At 41.4% G+C, this 22,688-nt stretch overlaps 1 protein-coding gene across 1 annotated transcript in view; it reads left to right on the top strand.

Annotated features, from left to right (window-relative positions):
- The window catches only part of CSMD1 (CUB and Sushi multiple domains 1), a 1,401,348-nt gene that overhangs the window by 472,095 nt on the left and 906,565 nt on the right, over positions 1-22,688 (top strand). The window contains exon 4 of the mRNA XM_066607269.1: positions 3,217-3,411. Coding sequence (XP_066463366.1) covers positions 3,217-3,411 — 195 coding nt within the window. The remainder of the gene's footprint in view (positions 1-3,216; positions 3,412-22,688) is intronic.

Here is a 22,688-nt window from a genome sequence, read left to right as displayed (position 1 = left end):
CATACAAAGTCCAAAATGATGCTGCCCTTGTACAGATTTGAACCTAGGACCCCAGTGCAGCGAGGCAAATGGTAATGACTGTCTTGATGGTGTTATTTTCTTTTTATGTTTTTTCTTCCTGTTCATCTCCTCTGGAGCAGAAAAGACAGGTGTGATAGCTGATAGGTATTCCAAGCCTTTTAACTAAGGTATATAGCTGGATACCACTTTCCCTGAATTCATTTATAGGCCTAGACCTAAAGAGAGGCGAGTCTGTCAGTGTAGAGTTCCATCTGCAAGGTTGTTTTGATGTATCAGATGGGCTCACATATTTTGATCAAAATTCAATCTTATTGACAGTTATTTTCAAGCTGTGTTCTGCATTAAAAATTAGAAATGCTTAGAGTAAGTTTATTGAGTAGAAAGAGACATTTGTCACTATATAGATACTTCAAAAACTGGGGATTACAATGTGCAGTAATCTACAGAGTAAGAAAATTCCAACATTAATTGCAGCACTTAAAGAATGCCTTGCTGTCTTTATTACATGCATAATGGGATAGTTGTAAATATCTTGTTTTATTAAAAAATTTTAACTATTTATCCACGATTTGTATCAATACTACTGTTGTAACTGGCTCTTCCAGTGTATTTCATTAATTTACCTTGAAAAAGATAAGTTGCATTAACAGGCAATTAAATAAAATGCATGTGCAGTAAGCCTACAGAGTTGACATAGTGTAGATTTTGCTATTAAATGTTACTAGTACAAGATATGTGATTCATATCCACAATTTTAGGAAGAAAGATGAAAAAAGAAAATGCTTTCTGAGACAATACTCTAGAGATGTGTCCTGTGTTAACATAGTGCAGTTCCATGTTAGCAAGTAACACTTAGTTTCCCGGTGATATATAAATAATTAATGGAGTGTTAGGTCTCTGTAGAAATGGATACGTAACAGGATGATACTGGAACTACTCTTGGGTACAGAAATTGATTTATTTTCATCACACAAAACAGTTTTTTAGGGGGGTTATTGTTTTGTTTAAGCACAGGTGAACAAGGCAATGTATTTTGTTTCATATCTCTGACCTTATCTTGGTGTGAGTGTACACATAGTAATTGAACGTGTCTGTGTGAAAAGTACCAGAATGCCTAAGAATATTAAAGCTTTTTTTCTTTTTCGAAGCACTGCTTTTTATGATGCACAAGATTTTCATTGAAACTCAATTTTATCAAAAGTTAATTATCAAAGTTATAATCATAAGAAAAGTCATGTATGCAGAAATTGCATTTTAAATACTGAAGACCAAAATAGACAAAATAATTGCAATGTTTCACATGCTGTAAGTATGGATTCTATGAACCACAAAATAGTTTAGGCTGGTATTCTATGTGCAGTTTTTGTGACATTTTATTCAGGAAAATACGATTGTTCCCAGCAAGAGAAACCAAGTAATCTTGTAGATATGATACCTTTTAATGGCTAACAAAAATACATGGTGTTATAGCAAGCTTTTGATCCTCTCAGCGTCCTTCCTCAGGAATAATGAAATTATATATATATATATATATATATATATATATATATATATATATATATATATATATGGCACTTATAAAAAGGCACAGACATGGATGTGATTAATTTGCACTTGAAAGGGTACTACAACAGGATTAGTAGTGAAATAAAAACATACATAAAAAGTACACTGATAAAGATGTGAAGGTTTTATGGTCTCTGAATTAGTGTTAGGGGATCACCAGACCAGCAATATTATCTGTGCTATAAATATATATTATACATCCCATTCACGCGTGAATCCTCTGGAGGAATTTAACCCTCTATTGAAAGTGTCAGAAGTTGTTATATGTTTATACTCCCAAATTCTTCTCTGGCTTTGTGATCTGAAATTGCTTTTAAGTATAAGAACTTTCATGTGTTCTACATTGTATCCATGACTGGAAAAGTGCTTGGCCACAGGTAATTTTGTCTCCCTCTGTTTAATTGTGTGGTGGTGAGACCTCATGCTTCCTTTCAGTTTTTGTCCTGTTTTTCCATCATAAAGGACCTCAACAGGACATTTACTGCACAAGATCAGATACACAACATTGTACATGGAACACGTGAATGTCCTCGGGATCTTATAGTCCTGTTGTGTGTTGGAGATTTGTATCATAACCATGGCCAGTAAATGTGAGCAGGTCTTACAGCTCATTACGTTGCAGGGCTAAGTTTTTTTGTGTGTCAGAGGGCAATGTGCTCCTGATTATAAAGTTCCTCAAATTTGGAGGTTGCCTGTAACACAGAAGGGGAGGGTCTAGGAATATGGTTTTCAGATGGTCATCCTTGTGTAGGATATGATGGAGTTTCTTTGTGGTTTTCCTTAGTACCTCTAGCTGTGAATTGTAGTTCACTACTGGGAGGTACATGATTGTTTCCTTCCTTCTCTGTGTATTGGAGTAGTTGATTTCTGGCTATTCTGATGGCTCCGGTGATTTGGTCATCAATTGAGGTGAGATGGTAGCCCTGATTTTTAAAAGTCCTTTTAAGATGGTATACATGTTCCTCTCTGTCTGTTGGATTGGAGCAGATCTGGTTGTACCTGATGTCCTGGCTGTAGACAATGGACTTTTTGATGTGTTTAGGATGGAAACTGTCCCATCTGAGGTATGTGGGCCGATCAATCGGTTTTCGGTATATGCATGTCTGTATTCAGTTGGCCCTATACTGTCCGTAATTCCGTTTTGCATAAAACAGGGCTACAACCCAATAACAAGGGCTCCCCCACATGCGGAACATCACTGAACACCCTAGATACCCTGAAATAAAAAAGGGACATGAGTGATAAAACAGTACTGACATGGGGGAAATAACAAAAATACCTTCATTAGTGACATAAAATCATACGTTCAGAAGAATAATTTTTGTATGTGTGATAACATTATCTAGAGCTGTCTTCTTGAGGTTTATATGGATTTCAATAAATATATTTATTGTTTTGTAATAAATAGTACTCTCCCTATATAAATTGATGAACGTTAAACTGCAGTTCCACTTTCCATGTACAAATTAACATTTATATTTCACAGATTGTTTGGGATTAGGGTTTCACAAATTTTTTTTGCATTTAATTTTCAGATTACTTTACTTTTTCTGTTTCCTCTATTGCTTAAACAACCTTGTTATTGGTTATTTTACTGAAAAAGTAATTGTTGTTTTCTGTCCTTTTTAGTGTTGCCAAGTCATACTTGTGGAAATCCTGGAGAAATAATTAAAGGAGTTCTGCATGGAACAAGATTCAACATTGGAGATAAGATCCGATACAACTGTCTAGCTGGTTATATTCTTGAGGGCCATTCTACCTTGACATGTATAGTAAGTCCAGGAAATGGTGCTTCTTGGGATTTTCCATCACCATTTTGCAGAGGTAAGATTTGTCATCCGATTACTTTTGTTCCTTATCTTATGAAAATATTTTTAAAATATTGAAAAAAGATTTAACCTGCAATGTAATTATTGTAATAGTTGCAAAAAGTATTTTCTTTATAGAGGTTGCATAGTAAATTAAGGAACTGAGCAACCAATTAGAAGTGTAGTTTAATAACAATACAACGCTTTGGTTCATGAGAGTGCTGAATCAGGTTTAGTTCTTAATCTGTAAAACATGTATGGTGCATCTCCGAATAAAGAAATCTAACAAAATGGAATTTTGTTTGAAAATTTAACATTTCATAACTTTTTCCTTTCGCAGAGACTACAGAATTCCAGGCTCTGTGCCTCTACCAATGCCATAGGCATTCTAAGTTGTGATATAGGCAGAGCACTCTGCTTAAATTAAAATTATGCCATAGTATTCTTTTGTAATTAAGCAGCCTGCTAGCCCAGATGATCTTGAACCTTGCCATGACATAGTAGTTAATAGAAACTCGCCTAAGAGATCAAAATAGGAGAAAATACACAAATATTCCTTCTTTCCTTTTCCCTCTTTCTTGCTTTTCATCTGTTCAGCAAAACTGGTGCTCACTTTTACATCAATGGTATCTATGCTTGCAATCAAATGCCGGGGCACTGCACTGTGTATAGAACTATTTGCTTGTGGCTCCATAAAATTACAAAGTGGCCCAGGGAAGTGCTGATTGGCAGGAGGTTCAGGTAGCAGGCCCCCGTCGATAACCTATTGATAACCTACTGTATCTTGAGGATAAGTCATCAGTCATTTACAGGTGGACGATCTTTATAAATTGTGTTAACATTTAGAAATGTTGAGGCAGATTAACTAATCTTGTTTAATATTTAGAAAGTAAAGTAAAAATTAGAGATGAGCGAGTATACTCGCTAAAGGCAATTGCTCGAGCGAGCACTGCCTTTAGCGAGTATCTCCCCCGCTCGAGACAAAAGGTTCGGGTGCCGGCGCGGGGGAGCGGTGGGTAGCGGCTGTCGGCTGTCAGCAGGAGGGAGCGGGGGGGAGAGAGGGAGAGAGAGATCTCCCCCGCAGCTCCGTGCCCGCTGCCGGCACCCGAACCTGCAGTCTCGAGCGGAGGGAGATACTCACTAAAGGCAATGCTCACTCGAGCAATTGCCTTTAGCGAGTATACTCGCTCATCTATAGTAAAGATATTTCAAATCACTGTAGTGCCCATCCACTCTATGAAAAATGTGGCACATCTTGCAAGATATTTAGTCCCTGTTATCTAATTTTATACCAACTATTGGTTAGATTACTTTTTGCTAATATTTTGCGCCAAAATATTGGTGCATGTTGTTGCATTTTTAAGCAACGCCCTTCCAACTTAGTTATGCCCCTTTTCCTCTAAGTCACAAACTTTGACTAGTGAAGTTCTAAAAGTGTCTAAAACACATACAAAATATGTATAACAGAGGGAGTCCAAGCACAACTTGTTTGTTGAAGCTTCCACTGCACACTTGCAATGTTATATTATCTGGATATTAATGTTATAGGAGCAGCTAATTACTGCTAATTTATAATGGCTTGGTAGATGTTGTTCGTTCGTTAGCAGCATCAGGGGTTTATTGCTCCTTTTACATTTGCACAGATACTATTGATTTATTTTCTGTTTAATATACCATTTAAACAGGAAGACAGCTGTCTAAATGCCTGCACAAGCACTGACGTCACTGCTAAGTTGTTACCACTTATACAGAGCATTTAAACAGGCAGATTAACCTTGGCTTCCTGCTCAGCACTTCCCATTCTATGTAAAACGCTGAGCAGGGAATGTTTACACTCAGCAACAAGTCAGCGAGCCAGCAACGATTTTCATTCTGGTTGAAAGTGAACGGCAAACAAGTAGTGTACAATGGCTGTGCATTTAGACACAATGATTATCACGCAAATTTGCTTGTTTGAATGAATTTTGTGCAATAGTCCCCGTGTAAATTGCCCTTAAATAATAAATGTGATACAAGGTACATTCGCCAATTTTTGGAGCAAATTGAGCCAAAATTCTGGCGTATTTAGCTTAGTAAATCGCTCTCATTGTCTTGCATGGAATATCGCAATTTTTGGAAACATGTAGCTGAAATATATTACAACTACTACAATGAGTGAATAAACAAAAAGGGCTGGAAAAAAAATTTTCTCCAAGATTTCATTTAAGGGCTCGGTCAGACGAGTGATTTTTTTAGGGCACGAGTAGGCACGCTTAAATAAAAAAACTTTAAAAAAACACATGTCGCAAAAGGCTTGGCTGGGCAAAATTTCTAAGCACAGAAGAGCTGATCTTCATGTGCTTAAAATTTGCCCATTCCCTGGAGAAGCTGCACTTGGAGAAGTGCAGCTGCTTCTGGAGGAGAGAGAGAGAGAAGAAGCCCCGCAGGACTTTGGGATTTCCCCAGAGCAGGAAGAGAGCAGAGCTATGGGTTAATCCCCCATTGCTATGCTCTTTCTCCCTGCTGGGGTGAAATCCACCATAGCTCCCCTCTATCCCCCTGCTATGGGGAAATCCCAAGGGATATCTCCATAGGGCAGAGAGAATGGGCAGAGCTTGAATGAGTGGGCAGGGCTATAAAGATTCCCACAGAGATTCCCTATAGCAAGCCATAGAGGGGGCAGCGCTAGAGGGGTAATGCTAGGGGTGAATCCATTTAGCCTCATCCCACGCTCTCTGGAAAAGCCCTTCGGCGAAGCCCTGTAACTCTGGCCCCACTATAGGGAATCTCCTTGGGGAGATAGGAGGAGGTAGTCCCATAGTGCCCATGCTGCTGGGCAATTGCCCAGCAGGGGGCCAGGATGAATACCCTGCTGTCCAGAAGCACTTTTAAATGTCTCGTTGTAAATTCCTGTTAGTCTCTGCCAGAATTAAGGGAACCCTCGGAAGTCACCTCATCCCCATTTGTACTAATAGGAGTTTACAGCGGGACATTTAAAAGGAGCATTCTGGGTAGTATGTTTTAAATGTCCTCCTGTAAGCAGCTAAGAATCTATTTCCAGCGCAGGAGTTTCTATTAACTCCTGGTTCCATAGGAGTCAATGGAAACTCCTGAAATGCTGTCCTATCTTTGTTAGGTGCGCTTTGTTTAGCACACCTATACTCTCTCATGTGAGCGCTGCTATAGGAACCCATTGGTTAGTTTAGATGTGCTCTTTTTAAGCACACATAAAAATCGCTCATCTGACTGAGCCCTTAGTAAAATCAGTGTGATAAAATAATATTTAATAGTCAAAAACATATTAAATAAAGACTAACTTGAACCAGAGAAGATGAAATTGTAAATTTTAAGTAACATGCTGTATGAAAAATAAAGTAATATGGAATGTATTTCTACAAAACTAGTTTATAGGCAGTATTTTAATTTACTGTAGCTTTTCTAAATCCTGCTACAATTGCATTGACTTTATCATTTTTGATTTATATGATTTGTCGCATACTAATTATATTTCTAGTTATAATTATATAATTAACCATAAGCACAGTGCTGCAGTGAAAGCATCATAAAATGGAACAGGAAATTAATTTGAGTATTTGAAAATAGGTTGATACATTTCAGTTCAAAGTTTACAGCGTTAATCATGCAGCATAAATGATACAATACATTTTTTCTGTGGGTCAGTATGATTACAACAATACGAAAATTCTTTTTTTTAGGTTTTTCCACTTTTCCACAATAAGAACCCTTTTTTGGAAATAATTTTATCTTTTAAACCACTGCATTCAAAGTCCTATAACTTTTATTTTTCCTTGGACTGAGCTCTGTGAGGGCTTGTTTTTTGTGAGACGAGCTGTAGTTTTTATGGGTATCATTTTGGGGTGCACACAGCTTTTAAAATCACTTTTACCTTGCTTTTTGGGAGGCAAAAGAAAAAAATAAGCATATTGTTTTTTTTGCCGTGCTAAAAAGTATAAAACGTGTGTTAAATTTGTTGTACGAGTCGTTAAGGGTGCATTCACACGAGCGTGTGCTATACATAGGTGCACACAAAAGTGCGCACCCACGTACGTGCACAAACATGCATGAATGCAGGTAAGTGCCCATTGCCTTCAGTGGGGCCGCGGCTCCTGCTGACTGCCCCATTGCAAGCAATGGGCTGCCGGCAACCCCTGCAGTGATTTTCAGGGAAGAGCTTTAACTAGAAGCCCTTCCCTGAAAATCATCCCTGTTTGTGTAAAAAAATAAATAAATAAATAAATAAATATATATATATATATATATATATATATATATATATATATATATATATATATATATATATACAAAATACTCACCTCTCCGCCACTGCTGTGTAAGTATTCCACATGGGGTCCCCTTGTCACTGAACACTGTGATAGCACTGTCACAGGAATCAGTGCCCAAGGGGATTCCCCGAGGGGCATAAAGAATCCCCTGTCACAGCTGTCAATGTTCTCCCATTGCTTTCAATGAGACCAGCACTTCTGCAGTCCCAATGAAAAAAATAGGCTTCTGGCAAGCTCTGCATGGATTTTTGGAGAAGGGCTTTAAATATAAGCCCTTCCCTGAAAATTATCACTAGAATGTGTTAAAGATGAAAAAAAATTATAATCACCTCTCCTCAGCTGCCGGGCCTCAGGTGCATCCAGCCTGTTTTTTCCCTGCACTGCTCTGAAGCTCTTTCAGCAGGCAGAAAGGGCTGTATCTGATTGGCTGAGCGCTGTTGCATTAAGTACCTTGCAGACAGAACGTACACTTACGACCTGTGGCAATAAGGGGTTAAAGCTGGTTAGCGCATTTAGATACTGAAAGGTAGATAATTTGGCATTAGATCATTGTTTGTGTGAAATGGTTACATGTAGATCTCTTTCCTACTGCTTTTTCAAACCTTTTAATGGATCCACAGAAGAGGTATTTCAAATTTTGTAGCAGACTGATAGTCCTTTGGTAGAGCCATGACAAGAATATAGCCAGGTACCTAATTTATAGAAAATAGTAATTCTGCAAGAGGTATTAAATTATATGGTGAATTTGAAGAAATTTGCAAATCTAAAATCTTAATTTAGGTGGTTAGATCTCATTGGACCATAATTGGTAAACATGGGTGATACCTACTGACTTCCTGTCTAAAACATAAAAGGTCTCAAATTGCAACCTCCAAAATGTATATATTGTATTCATGAAAGGAAAAAGCGTTTATTTTCAGCTATGACATTCCAAATGTTTATAGTGGCCTACACGGTTGCCAAATTAGTAGAGAGCAGTGTGTCCAAAAATAGGTGGGATAATAAATGTGATTTCAAAGATTTCCATTGATACCCAATATTTGAAAATATAATATTTAATAATAATGAAGAACTAAGGCCTCCTTTATTTTGACGGAACAACAATATATCAGCTTTGACTTTGGGTTTCTTTTCCCTCCAAATAAGTGGTTGTATAAGATATTGGATATTTTTGAGATAGAAAGTGGAATTGCAAAAGAAAACTGCAAAAGAAATAAAAGACTTTGGGAAAAATGATCATGGAGTAAAATATTTGAAGGACAGACAGTATATAAACCCAGTGGATTTTTTTGGGACGCCTTTGTATATAAAGAAAGAAACAGAATGAATTCAAATATATTCAGCTTTTTCACTTATATTAATAACATATCTGGTTGCCTCTAAAGTTTGTCTGTTTTTGACAAATCCTTATTGATCATTTTGAATTCATTCAGGAAGCACAACTAACCTAAAGGCAAGAATTTTCATATAAATTTATTGATCTGAGTTTAGCAACAAAATGGATCTAAAATTGGCAGGGTTGTTTTGAGACTTGCCAGCCTTGGAAAGACTAATGATTAGAACATATAACATTTTAGGGGGGCGAGAGCCTTTTTGAATAAAATGATCAAATATTTTGAGAAGAAAGAAAGCCAAAACATGAGCACATTTTTTTATAGTAATTATTTGGTAAACCATGGAGTCCGGGTGATTTGTTGTTTTTTTAGAATAGAGATGTTGTCTAAAATTTCAGAAACAAAGATACATATGTTTTTTAAAACAAATCAGGATTCTTAATATTTTTGAATATTAGCATGCAACAGAAACATCACTGCTGTAGGTCAAGGTAAAATGGATATAGTCCCCATCAGGATCACCTCCACCTTGCCACCTTCAGTAAACACCTCAGGATTTGCAGCACTCAAGATCCAATCTGTATTGATGTTAATCCACAACTATAGATTATCTGTGTTGAAAGCTGACAGTCTCCCTTATGGTATGGTAACACTATCAGAATAAAGATCACAATAGTGATGTATTTTTAAAACCAAACATCATAAAGATCCTCCTTAAATATTGACTTAGAGATCAGGGATTTTAGCGAGAGAAACATACATTTTAATACAATTAATAGGTATATATTATATTGAAATCTCCACAAATTAAATTTGTCAGGTGGATGTATACTGTTGTGGTGCTTCTTTCAAGAAAATAGTCTTATGTGTATTTGCTGCATATAATGTAAGGATAGTATCCTGAAAGTTTGGAAAGTTATTAATTTAAACACATTAAAATACCTACCCTTTATATCTGAGTTACATTCAGTCATTTGAAGTCTAAGGCAGTTCTGACAGTAATAAAAACTTTATTTGTTGTTAATAGTGTGTGAAAAATGACTGGGGGAAGTAAATATCTTGCATTCTGATAGAAACGGGTTCCTTTAAGTGGGTTTACTGAACACATAATATAACAATTTTGTTTTCTAGCTTCTCCCCAGCATATAGAACATTGGAATGGGCTATTAAGCCTTTTACATTAAGTGATTAAATTTTAAACACCAATAGGAAAATATGAAGGATTGAGAATATACAATAGCAGAAACAATTTTGGATAGTGTTTAGAGATGAGCGAACATACTCGTACGAGCTTGATACTCGTTCGAGTATTAGCGTGTTCGAGATGCTCGTTACTAGATGCGAGAACCACGCGATGTTCGAGTCACTTTCATTTTCATCTCTGAGACGTTAGCACGCTTTTCTGGCCAATAGAAAGACAGGAAAGGCATTACAACTTCCCCCTGCGACATTAAAGCCCTATACCACCCCCCTGCAGTGAGTGGCTGGCGAGATCAGGTGTCACCCGAGTATATAAATCGGCCCCTCCCGCGGCTCGCCACAGATGCATTCTGACATAGTTCAGGGAAAGTGCTGTCTTGCTGGAGTTGCTATAGGGAGAGTGTTAGGAGTTATTTTAGGCTTCAAGAACCCCAATGGTCCTTCTGTCCATAGTGAAACAGTCTGCAGTAATTTTACATAGTCCAGGGCCAGTAGTGGTGAGGCAGGGACAGAAGACATTTAGTGTATATAGGCAGTGGGCCATTCCAAAAACATTTGGGAAAAAAAATCTATTTGGGCTGCCTGTGACCGTCCTCAGTGTACTGGGTCTCTGCTGGGGGTAGTTGTCCTAATTCATACGCAGCCAGCTAAGTGTTACAGCAGGCTTGCGCAAAATTCTTTCCTGGCTCTGCTGTGCGTTCCGTAAGCGAAGTCAGCCTCCAACCACAGGCCAATAAGCGGCACATTTAATTACAGCATTCTGTTTCTGCACTACTGGTAATACAGCATGCTGAGGGGTAGGGGTAGGCCTAGAGGACGTGGACGCGGGCGAGGACGCGGAGGCCCAAGTCAGGGTGTGGGCACAGGCCGAGCCAGTGCGGTGGCCAGGGGTAGAGGCAGGGCCAGACCGAATAATCCACCAACTGTTTCCCAAAGCGCCCCCTCGCGCCATGCCACCCTGCAGAGACCAAGGTGTTCTAAGGTGTGGCAGTTTTTCACAGAGACGCCTGACGACCGACGAACAGTGGTGTGCAACCTTTGTCGTGCCAAGATCAGCTGGGGAGCCACCACCACCAGCATGCGCAGGCATATGATGGCCAAGCACCCCACAAGGTGGGACGAAGGCCGTTCACCGCCTCCGGTTTGCACCACTGCCTCTCCCCCTGTGCCCCAACCTGCCACTGAGATCCAACCCCCCTCTGAGGACACAGGCACGAGTGCCTACCGGCCTGCACCCACACCCTCACGCTTTGCACTCGGAAACGGAGGCGGGGGAAGACAGTATGTCGCTGGATAGTCAGAGCAGCCTCATGTCTATATCTCAGCGCGTTGAGGAGGAGGGGGAGGAGCATAAGGAGGAGGGGGAAGAGACAGCTTAGCCCACTGCTGAGGGTACCCATGCTGCTTGCCTGTCATCCTTTCAGCGTGTATGGCCTGAGGAGGAGGAGGAGGAGGAGGAGAATCCTGAAAGTGATCTTCCTAGTGAGGACAGCCATGTGTTGTGTACAGGTACCCTGGCACACATGGCTGACTTCATGTTAGGATGCCTTTCTCGAGACCCTCGCGTTACACGCATTCTGGCCACTACGGATTACTGGGTGTACACACTGCTCGACCCACGGTATAAGGAGAACCTTTCCACTCTCATACCCGAAGAGGAAAGGGGTTCAAGAGTGATGCTATACCACAGGACCCTGGCGGACAAACTGATGGTAACATTCCCAACCGACAGCGCTAGTGGCAGAAGGTGCAGTTCCGAGGGCCAGGTAGCAGGGGAGGCGCAGAGATCAGGCAGCATGTACAGCGCAGGCAGGGGAACAATCTCCAAGGCCTTTGCCAGCTTTATGGCTCCCCAGCAAGACTGTGTCACCGCTCCCCAGTCAAGGCTGAGTTGGCGGGAGCACTGTAAAAGGATGGTGAGGGAGTACATAGCCGATCGCACGACCGTCCTCGGTGACGCCTCTGCCCCCTACAACTACTGGGTGTCGAAGCTGGACACGTGGCTTGAACTCGCGCTGTATGCCCTGGAGGTGCTTGCTTGTCCTGCGGCTAGCGTCTTGTCAGAGAGGGTGTTTAGTGCGGCTGGGGGAATCATCACGGATAAGCGTACCCGCCTGTCAAGCGACAGTGCCGACAGGCTTACACTCATCAAGATGAACAAAGCCTGGATTTCCCCAGACTTCTCTTCTCCACCAGCGGACATCAGCGATACCTAAGCAATACGTAGGCTGCACCCGCGGATGGAAGCATCGTTCTCTATCACCATCAAAAACGGGGACCTTTTTGCTTCATCAATCTGTGTATTCTATTCATCCTCCTCCTGCTCCTCCTCCTGAAACCTCACGTAATCACGGCGAACGGGCAATTTTTCTTAGGCCCACAAGGCTCAGTCATATAATTTTTGTAAACAATTTTTATACGTTTCAATGCTCATTAAAGCGTTGAAACTTGCACCTGAACCAATTTTTATTTTAACTGGGCTGCCTCCAGGCCTAGTTACCAATTAAGCCACATTAACCAAAGTGATTAATGGGTTTCACCTGCCCTCTTGGTTGGGCATGGGCAATTTTTCTGAGGTACATTAGTACTGTTGGTACACCAATTTTTTTGGGCCCTCGCCTACAGTGTAATCCAATTAATTTTTTGCCCACCTGCATTAAAGCTGACGTTACATCAGCTGTGCTGGGCACTGCAATGGGATTTATTTTTTGTACCGCCAGTGGCTTCCTGGGACCCACCCATGCTGTCGGTCCACATGGACTTCCCATTAGGGAGATGTACGTGCCTGTCTATACTTATAAAAAACTCGAGCCTGACTGGGGCATGCAGTGTGGGCCGAAGCCCACCTGCATTTAATCTGACGTTAGCTCTGCTGTCCAGGGCACTGCAATGGGATACATTTATGTACAGCCGATGGGTTCCAGGGAGCCACCCATGCTGTGGGTGCACACGGAATTCCCATTGCGGAGTTGTACCTGCTTGTCACTATTTATAAAAAACCGCAGTCTGACTGGGGCATGCAGACACCTTGACAGAATGAATAGTGTGTGGCACATAGGTTCCCCATTGCTATGCCCACGTGTGCAGCTCCTGATGGCGGTGGCACAGGATTATATTTCTCATTGCTTCTGTACAGCATTGTGGGCTATCATCCTGCCCCTTTTAAAGAGGGTCGCTGCCTAGCCGTGCCAACCCTCTGCAGTGTGTGCCTGCGGTTCCTCCTCATGGCAGACGCACTTATAAATAGACATGAGTGTGGCATGGCATGAGGGCAGCTGAAGGCTGCGCAGGGACACTTTGGTGTGTGCTGTGGACACTGGGTCGTGCGGGGGGGGGGGGTTGGGCAGCATGTAACCCAGGAGAAGTGGCAGCGGAGTGTCATGCAGGCAGTGATTGTGCTTTGTTGGAGGTAGTGTGGTGCTTAGCTAAGGTATGCATTGCTAATGAGGGCTTTTCAGAAGTAAAAATTGTTGGGGGGGCCCACTCTTGCCGCTATTGTGGCTTAATAGTGGGACCTGGGAACTTGAGATGCAGCCCAACATGTAGCCCCTCGCCTGCCCTATCCGTTGCTGTGTCGTTCCCATCACTTACTTGAATTGCCCAGATTTTCACAAATGGAAACCTTAGCGAGCATCGGCAATATACAAAAATGCTCGGGTCGCCCATTGACTTCAATGGGGTTCGTTATTCGAAAGGAACCCTCGAGCATCGCGAAATTTTCGTCCCGAGTAACGAGCACCCGAGCATTTTGGTCCTCGCTCATCTCTAATAGTGTTGCATAGAGATTAGAGATGAGCGAAGCTACTCGGCCACGCCCCTTTTTTGCCCGAGCCCCGCGATTTTCGAGTACTTCCGTACTCGGGCGAAAAGATTCGGGGAGCGCCGTGGGTGAGTGGGGGGTTGCAGCGGGGAGTGGGGGGGAGAGGAAGAGAGAAGGCTCCCCCCTGTTCCCCGCTGCTACCCCCCGCTCCGCCACACCTACCCCGCCCCCCGGCGTCCCCTGAATCTTTTTACCCGAGTATGGAAGTACTCGAAAATCGCGGTGCTCGATTGAGTAATTACTAGAGATGAGCGAACGTGCTCGGCCACGCCCCTTTTTCGCCCGAATACCGCGAATTCCGAGTACTTCCGTACTCGGGCGAAAAAATTCGGGGGCCGCCGTGGCGGCACGGGGGGTAGCAGTGGGGAGTGGGGGGGAGAGGGAGAGGGAGAGAGAGAGGGCTCCCCCCTGTTCCCCGCTGCTACCCCCTGCACCGCCACGCCTCTCCCCGCCCCCCGGCGCCCCCCGAATATTTGCGCGCGAGTACTGAAGTACTCGAAAATGGCGGTACTCGGGTGCGTAAGTACTCGTAACGAGTACGTTCGCTCATCTCTAGTAATTACTCGAAACGAGTATATTCGCTCATCTCTAATAGAGATGTATATGCAATATCTCCATTCATAGCATGAAGTAGTGAGCAACATTGATTCTGAGAAACATACATAAACCGCAAGGTTGAACAATGTAAGCTATAGCAAATAAGCTCAAAAGATAAAGTCTGATAAATATGAGTCCAGGTTTTATGTGAATCCTTTGTAGAGTGGCTGTAGAACAATCATATGTCTCCTCTAATGAGGGAAGACAGATAAGAAAAGAAATCATTCAAAAAGTCACCAGAACAAAAAAAAACAGATTGCAATAATCTAGGCACAAATTGTATGAGGTATCAGGAACCAAAGACTTTTGCTGCTGGAGGAAATAACACTGTAGCAAGGCAAAAATATAATGACATGTAGTAAGCAGAATAACTCAAGGTTGCAATAAGAAAAATAACAGTTATTAGTTTAGTACTTTAGGAAACCTTTGGCGTTCAACTTTGATCCAGTTTTTCTCAAGAAGAGAAGGTTTCTATTTTGGTGGAGATTTTGTGTCTTTTTGAGGTAGTTCCAGAGATCTTTTTTTTTTTTTAAAACAAGAGCATATTTGTATGGAAAGAATGGTGCAAGGTCTCAAGAACAAAAATGATCAGGAAAAACTTAAACAACTAAATTTGTATAGCCTAGAGAATAGAAGGGAAAGGGTACGAATTATCAAAACATTTAAATATGTTAGAGGAAGAAAATGTTTATATTAGGAAACTAAGTACTAGAACAAGGGGCACAATCTGACATTAGTTGGCAGAAAATTCAGAAGCAATGTCAGGAAATTTTTACTGAAAGAGTAGTAAAGTCTTGGACGAAAACATCTAACATTTGTGGTTGGAAAATTAGCAATTAATAAATTCAAACATATATGTATCCTAAGGCCTCGTTCACATGAGCGTTGTTTTGCACATATCTGTGCTGCGCAAAAAGCAGCGCTGCACGGATGTGCAAAAAACACGTGAACGAAGCTCTGTGCCCATTGCTTTGAAAGCAATGGGCTGCAGACACAAACCACAGTGATTTTCGGGGAAGGGCTTGAAATATAAGCCCTTCCCTTAAAAGCATCCCTTGCTTGTGTAAAAAATTAAAAAAAATATTTATACTTACCTCTCCCCCGCCATCGGGGCTCATGCGCATCTAGCCACTTGTCTTACCTGCACTGTATTGAAGCTCTTAGAGAAGGTGGGGATTTAAAAACCTGCCTGCTGAAAGGGCTGTGTCTGATTGAATGACAGTTGACCACTGCCTGTGAATGGCTGAGCGCTCAGCCAATCAGACACAACCCTTTCAGGAGGTGGGGATTTTAAATCCCCACCTGCTGAAAGAGTTTCAGTACAGTGCAGGGAAGCCAAGCGGTTAGATGCGCCAAACCCCGACAGGGGCAGAGAGGTGAGTATATATTTTTAAAATGTTTTTACACAAGCTAAGGATGATTTGCAGGGAAGGGCTTATGTTTAAAGGCCTTTCCCAAAAGTCACTGCAGTGGTTGCCTGCATCCCATTACTTTCAATGGGGCCACCGGCAGTAGCGGGGACCCCATTAAAAGCAATGGGAGATCATCTCGATTCTCTGCCACAGCTGTGACAGCTGTAGCAGGGGATTGTTTACTCCCCACGGTGAGTCCCCTTGTCACTGAGCACTGTGACAGTACTGTGACAGTCTTCAGTGACAAAGGAACTCCCTGCTGGGAATATTAAAGCACAGCACTGGCATTTGCACACCTGTAAAACACGGACATGTAAACACAGCATAGGGAACCAATGGTTCTAAATAGATACATGGTTTTGTACAGTGTTGAGGGGACTCCCCGCAGGGAATATTTATGTGCAGCAGGGATCATCCTGGTGAGCGGATGGATGTCTTATCTTTTGCAGGTGTGTGAATTTGCAGGGATGCGCATGAATCCATGAATGGGTGTGAGTGAGAGCTGCCTCTGATTGGCTCAGCGCAGGGACCAATCAGGGGCAGCTCTCACTCACACCCACTCACACCCATTGGCTCAGCGCAGGGACCAATCAGGGGCAGCTCTCACTCACACCCACTCACACCCACTGCCGGCCGGCCGAGCTGAACTCCGTCTGCCGGGACAAGGTGAGTATATATATATATATATTTTTTTTTACACATTTCTGGATGAATTGCAGGGAGGGGCTTATATATTTAAGCCCTTCCCGACAATTCATCCCGCGATCGCCGGCAGCCCATTGCTTTCAATGGAGCCGGCTGTATTGCTGGCTCCATTGAATTCAATGGGCAAACATCGTTCTTCTCTGCCACAGCTGTTACAGCTGTGGCAGAGAAGAATGATTTGTCTAGTATATGCTCTCAATGGGGTCGGCGCTACTGCCGCCGGCCCCATTGAGCGCATATAGAGAAGAGAACAGGAATCGCAGATCGCAGATAGGTGCGATCTGCAATTTCTGTTCTATAATTTATCGGACGAGCGCATAAAAAGCGCTCATGTGTCCGATACCATTGCAAAGCAATGGTTTTATAAAATCGCCGGACGCATGCGCAAATCACGCGAAAAAGCGCCTGTCTGACTAAGGGCTTAGGGTGCGTTCACACAAGCGTGTTTTTGTGCGTACATACGCACGCACAAAAACACACTTCTATTTGCAACAATGCATTCCCTATGGTGTGTGCACATGTCCGTACTATGCAGGTGCGCGCCTGCGAAGATAGGACATGTGTGCACCACAGGAAATGCACACATTGTTTTCAATGGAGCCGCAGCTGCTGCCGGCGGCTCCGTTGAAAGCAATAGTTTGCTGGCACACCTGAATTGTTTTTCAGGGAAGGGCTTTACATATAAGCTCAGCCAATCACAGGCAGCTCTCCCCGAATGAATGACGGGCAGGAGCTGCCTGTGATTGGCTGAGCACCTCAGCCAATCACATTCAGCTCTTTCAGCAGGTGGGGATTTTAAATCCCTGGCTGCTGATAGATCAGCACCACAGTGCAGGGGACAGCAGGAGGAGATGCTGCTGTGCCCCAGCAGCTGAAGGGAGGTGAGTAACTATTTTTTTGTTTTTTTAAACCCCTTTTACTTGATTTTCAGGGAAGGGCTTATATTCAAAGCCCTATATTCAAAGCAATTTTTTCTTTTGCACTAAAATGTTTCTTTTTCAGGGAAGTGCTTATATGTAAAGCCCTTCCCTGAAAAAGAATACAGGGAGCCGGCAGAGCATTGTTTTCAATGGAGCCGTCGTCAGCAGCCACGGCTCCATTGACAACAAGCACGCAGCTGTGTTCACACTTGTTTTTGCTCGTACCTAGGTGCAGACGTATGTACGCACCTAAGTACGCACAAAAACACGCTCGTGTGAATGCACCCTAAATGTGAGAGCTATTTTTAGTTTATAAAGTTATAAGAAATTTGATAACGGCAATAATTGGTAACAGATTTTAGCAGTAAAACATACCATTCTATCCCTATATAAGTCAAAATTGATATATGACTGCTACAGCACATCATAAGCCCATTTCATAAAATGACCAGATATAGATGAATATATTGAGAAAATATCAAACACTACCAAACAAGTATTTCCCAATATCACGTTCTCAGGCAGGCTTATTGCTCCTACAGCAAAGAGCCTCTAGAACCTTCTAGACATAGAGGATGCCCCTTGGCATCAGTTACTGTCCTTGGTATAAATAGATCATGAGAGAGAGCTATGTATTAAACCCTGGTATATTTAAACCTATCCTTAGCATTGTTGTACTGTATTTTTAGGAATAGTTTACCTCTCTTGTAATTAAATATTGGAAGAGTTTCAATGTCCCCTCTTTACCTGTACCTATACAGTACAATAATACATTTTTCATTCTGCAAAAATAGAATGCCTTAATTCAAGAAAGCTTTTTTTATATGTTTCGAAATGTAAAAAATAGGAGAACACTATTGCATTTGGATTTAAAGTTCATTAACTTTATGACTACTTTAGCTTATGTAAGCAACTGGTTGGGGGGGAGGTGGGGGTGTTGCATTTATTTTTATTGAATGTATATATTTTTTCTAGTTTTATTTTCTTCTGCGTTTTCCTCTTGAATACTCAATAAAACTATCGGTCATAAAGAAAATATTTTTAATATGTCAACTTTAAGTTCAAAGCATAAATAAAACATGAACCTTGCAGATACTTATATGAGTACAAATACTAACTGTAAATTGTACAGTTCACTTCACACTTTTTGTACTGGTTTTTACTTAAAATGAAAACAATGAAATTGTCTTATAGAAAGTAATCATAAAGACTGGTCATAAGATAAGAAATCAAAAGAAGCTTGGATTTTATGCATAGGTAGATAAAAGGAATGTCCACAGAACACTATCCAGGGCACATGGTATCCCAGAGAGCTACTTACATTTCATCTTTTGGTGAGGTTAAATGATTAGCATATCAAGGAACAAAAAAAAAAAATCAATAACTTTCATTGTGGATATCCCTTGAGTGGTCTGAATATTACATCTTGAAGTTTTCGAAGAACAAGTTTGTTATTCTGTTTGCAATGAGCTAGCAAACATATATTATGGTCTTTGTTTTTAATAAATATGACAAGGGTGGATCTGTAAAGCTTGAAAGGTGAAAAACTGAGTTGAACTATTACAGCAGAAGAAAACCCATAGTAAACATAAAAGCCCCCTATAGGGGCTTGGTCAGAAGAGCGTGGTTTACACACTGCTGAGAAACGTGTAAACCATGCTGCTGACATGCAGAGATTATGCGCATAAACGGGCTGCCCCTAGCTCCACGGAGCAGCCTGTTCACATGTCAGTGGTGTGGGCAGCCTGCCTCCACAGCTCCCATAAGAGCTTATGGTAGGGACAAACGGAGCTGACAGGCAAGTTGCTTCAAAAAAGGGCCCGTGTGAGCGCTTCCATAGCAAGCTATTGGTTGCTATAGAAGTGTGGTTTACACGCTGCTGAAGCAGTGTGTAAAACACGCTCATCTGACCGAGCCCTAAGAGTCAAACTCTTGCCTGTCTCCTATATTCCTATACAATATGTTAGTAATAGCTAAACAATATATAATAACAAACATAATCTTGAGAAACTTCTTGTTAGGGCTCCTGCACACTTATGTTTTTCTTGCGCATTTTTTTCATGCAATATCAGTGCGCTTTTTTCATATTTCTTTCTGAGTTCATTAAAATCTGCCTTTCTGAAATCCAGCCTTGAGGTCTGAGTCTTCTTAGGTCTTCCTCCTCTTTTTATGCACAATTCAAGGATAGCACGATCACTGCCTCCTAAGCTCACAGCCACTTTTACTTCCTCAACCATTCCCTCCCTGTTGGTAAGAATTAGGTCCAAGATAGCAGATCCCCTTGTTTTCTCTTCTATCTTTTGGAAGAAAAAGTTGTCTGCAAGAGCGGATAAAAATTTGTTGGATCAATTCCTTTTACCTGAGTCCATTATTGTCAGAACATTAGCATACACAAAAGGCATCACAGGTACTCTGGTGAGCAAACTGAACCATCGTAGAGCAGATGATATTAACCCTTTCCAATCCACTGTCTGACATCTTCATACATTCTGCTTGAAGCTTGTACAACTCCAATGTCAGAAGACGTCTGACAGGGTATTCTTACCGTCTATTACCAGCCACTCCACTGTCGGAGCCTCTCTGGTGGACACACACTGGCTTTAGCCAGCAGATGGCACCGTTGTATAAAAGCAAAAAGAGAAAGCCTTTTAGGAAACCCTCAATCCAAAATTGGATTGGAAAGGGTTAAAATGTATTACATTCAAAAATAGAAAACAAATTTAAAAAAAAGCCAAGTAATCATTCATTCCTGAATGATAGTGGGCATATGAACAATTACATGTCAGAAATGCTTTAAACATGTAACATCATAAGAAACACTAAGTACACTGTCTTTGAATTCCATGGTTTTATGTATCAGGATATAATGCAAAAAATTGGATGCTTACAGGATGAAAATGGTAAATTGGTTAAGAATGATGTTGAGAAAGCCAAACTTTTAAATTCCTGTTTTGTATTTGTTTTCTCTCAGAAAGTAGGTGTAACATCAACTGATCTTCCCTGTGCTATAGAGGGAATACAAAAATGCAGACTATCTATGAGCAGAGAGAGGGTGAGGGAACACTTAGCTAACTTGAATTCAAGTCTCAAGATCCAGATGAATTACATCCTAGGATACTAAAGGAAGCAGTGGAGGTAATTGCTGAACAACTCTCCATAATCTTTGAAAATTCCTGGAGAACAGGAGAAGTCCCAGAAGATTGGAAAAGGGCAAATGTTGTCTCTATCTTTAAAAAAGGGAAGAAGGTGGATCCAGGAAACTACAGGTCTATGAGTCTGACATCTATACCAGCAAAGATCTTTGAACAAATTGTTAAACAGCATGCATGCAAGTACTTGGATAAAAATGGAGTAATTAACCAGAGCCAGCATGGTAACAAACAAGTCATGCCAGATGAATCTAATTTCCTTCTGTGACAGAATCAATGACTGGATTGATCATGGAAAGGTAGTGGGTATAGTATATCTTGACTTTAGTAAAGCATTTGACAAAGTATCTCATACCATACATATTAAAAAAATGACCAAATATGGTATTAACAAGGCAACTGTTAGGTGACTTCACAACTGGCTGAGTAATCGTACTTAAAGAGTGGTCATAAATGGCTACACATCCAAGTGGAAGCATTTATCAAGTGGCATACCACAAGGCTCTGTCCTAGGCTCAGTGTTGTTCAACATTTTTATAAATGATCTGGAGGAGGGAATTGATGGGAAACTGATCAAATTTGCCGACAACACAAAGTTAGGAGGGACAGCTAACACTAGAGAAGAGAGGGAGAGTATTCAAAAAGATCTACTAAAGCTTGAACCGGGGGCGTTGACTAACAGAATGTTATTTAACAAGGAGAAATGCAAAGTCCTACATTTGGGCAGGAAAAATGAAAAAAACACATACAGAATGAGAGGAATAGGGCTAAGCAGCACACATGAAAAATACTTGGGCATACTAATAGATCATAGACTGAACATGAATCAACAATGTGATGCAGCAGCTAAAAAGGCAAACACAATTCTGGGATGTATTAAGAGAAGCATAGAGTCTAGATCATGTGAGGTAATTATCTCCCTCTACTCTTCCTTAGTCAGACCTCATGTGGAATACTGTGTCTAGTTCTGGGCACCCCACTTTAAAAAAGACAGACAAACTAGAGCAAGTTCAGAGAAGAGTTACCAAGGTGGTAAGCGGTGTGCAAATCATGTCCTATGAGGAACAGTTAAAGAATCTGGGAATGTTTAGCTTGTAAAAAAGTAGGCTAAGAGGAGACTTAGTAGCTGTTTACAAATATCTGAAGGGCTGTCACAGTGTAGAGGGATCAGCCCTATTCTCATTTGCACAAGGAAAGACTAGAAGCAATGGGATAAAACTGAAAGGGAGGAGACACAAATTAGATATTAGAAAAAACTTTGACAGTGAGGGTAATCAATGAGTGGAACAGGTTACCATGGGAGGTGGTGAGTTCTCCTTCAATGGAAGTGTTCAAACAAAGGTTGGACAAATATGTCTGGGATGCTTTAGTGAATCCTGCACTGAGCAAGAGGTTGGACCAGATGACCCGGGAGGTCGCTTTAAACTCTACCATTCTATGATTCTATGATTCACGGTTACAGAAGTTCACCAGAGTACCTGACGATTTTATGGTGGACCCAGGCTCTGACAATAATGGGCCCCAAAATCCAAGAAAACACAAATCATTGAGAGCTCGATAAGTCTCTTTCCTTCATGGTATTTTCTATTGATTCATAATCTATTACACACATGCAGAGCATGATACAGTATGCCCTGCATGTGCAGTTAAACAGTTTATGATGCAATTAAAAATGGGCATGCAGGGTGAAGGGAGAGATCTCAGAATCATTTCCTATGGTGGGCCCAAGAACATCAAGTCCTAAACTAAATAGGCTGCTACAACTTCACATGTGGACAATCCCATCTGCCTTTGGAGCTGGTCACTTGCCAACCTATCAGACATTTATATTTGATATATTGCACATGTTCTTTTGGAGCATGTGCCTTGAAAA

This window comes from Eleutherodactylus coqui, chromosome 1 (genome assembly GCF_035609145.1).
Source record: "Eleutherodactylus coqui strain aEleCoq1 chromosome 1, aEleCoq1.hap1, whole genome shotgun sequence".
Classification (NCBI taxonomy): Eukaryota; Metazoa; Chordata; class Amphibia; order Anura; family Eleutherodactylidae; genus Eleutherodactylus; species Eleutherodactylus coqui.
The sequence above is the reverse complement of the archived record's forward strand: the minus strand, read 5'-3'. Positions and strand labels throughout refer to the sequence as shown.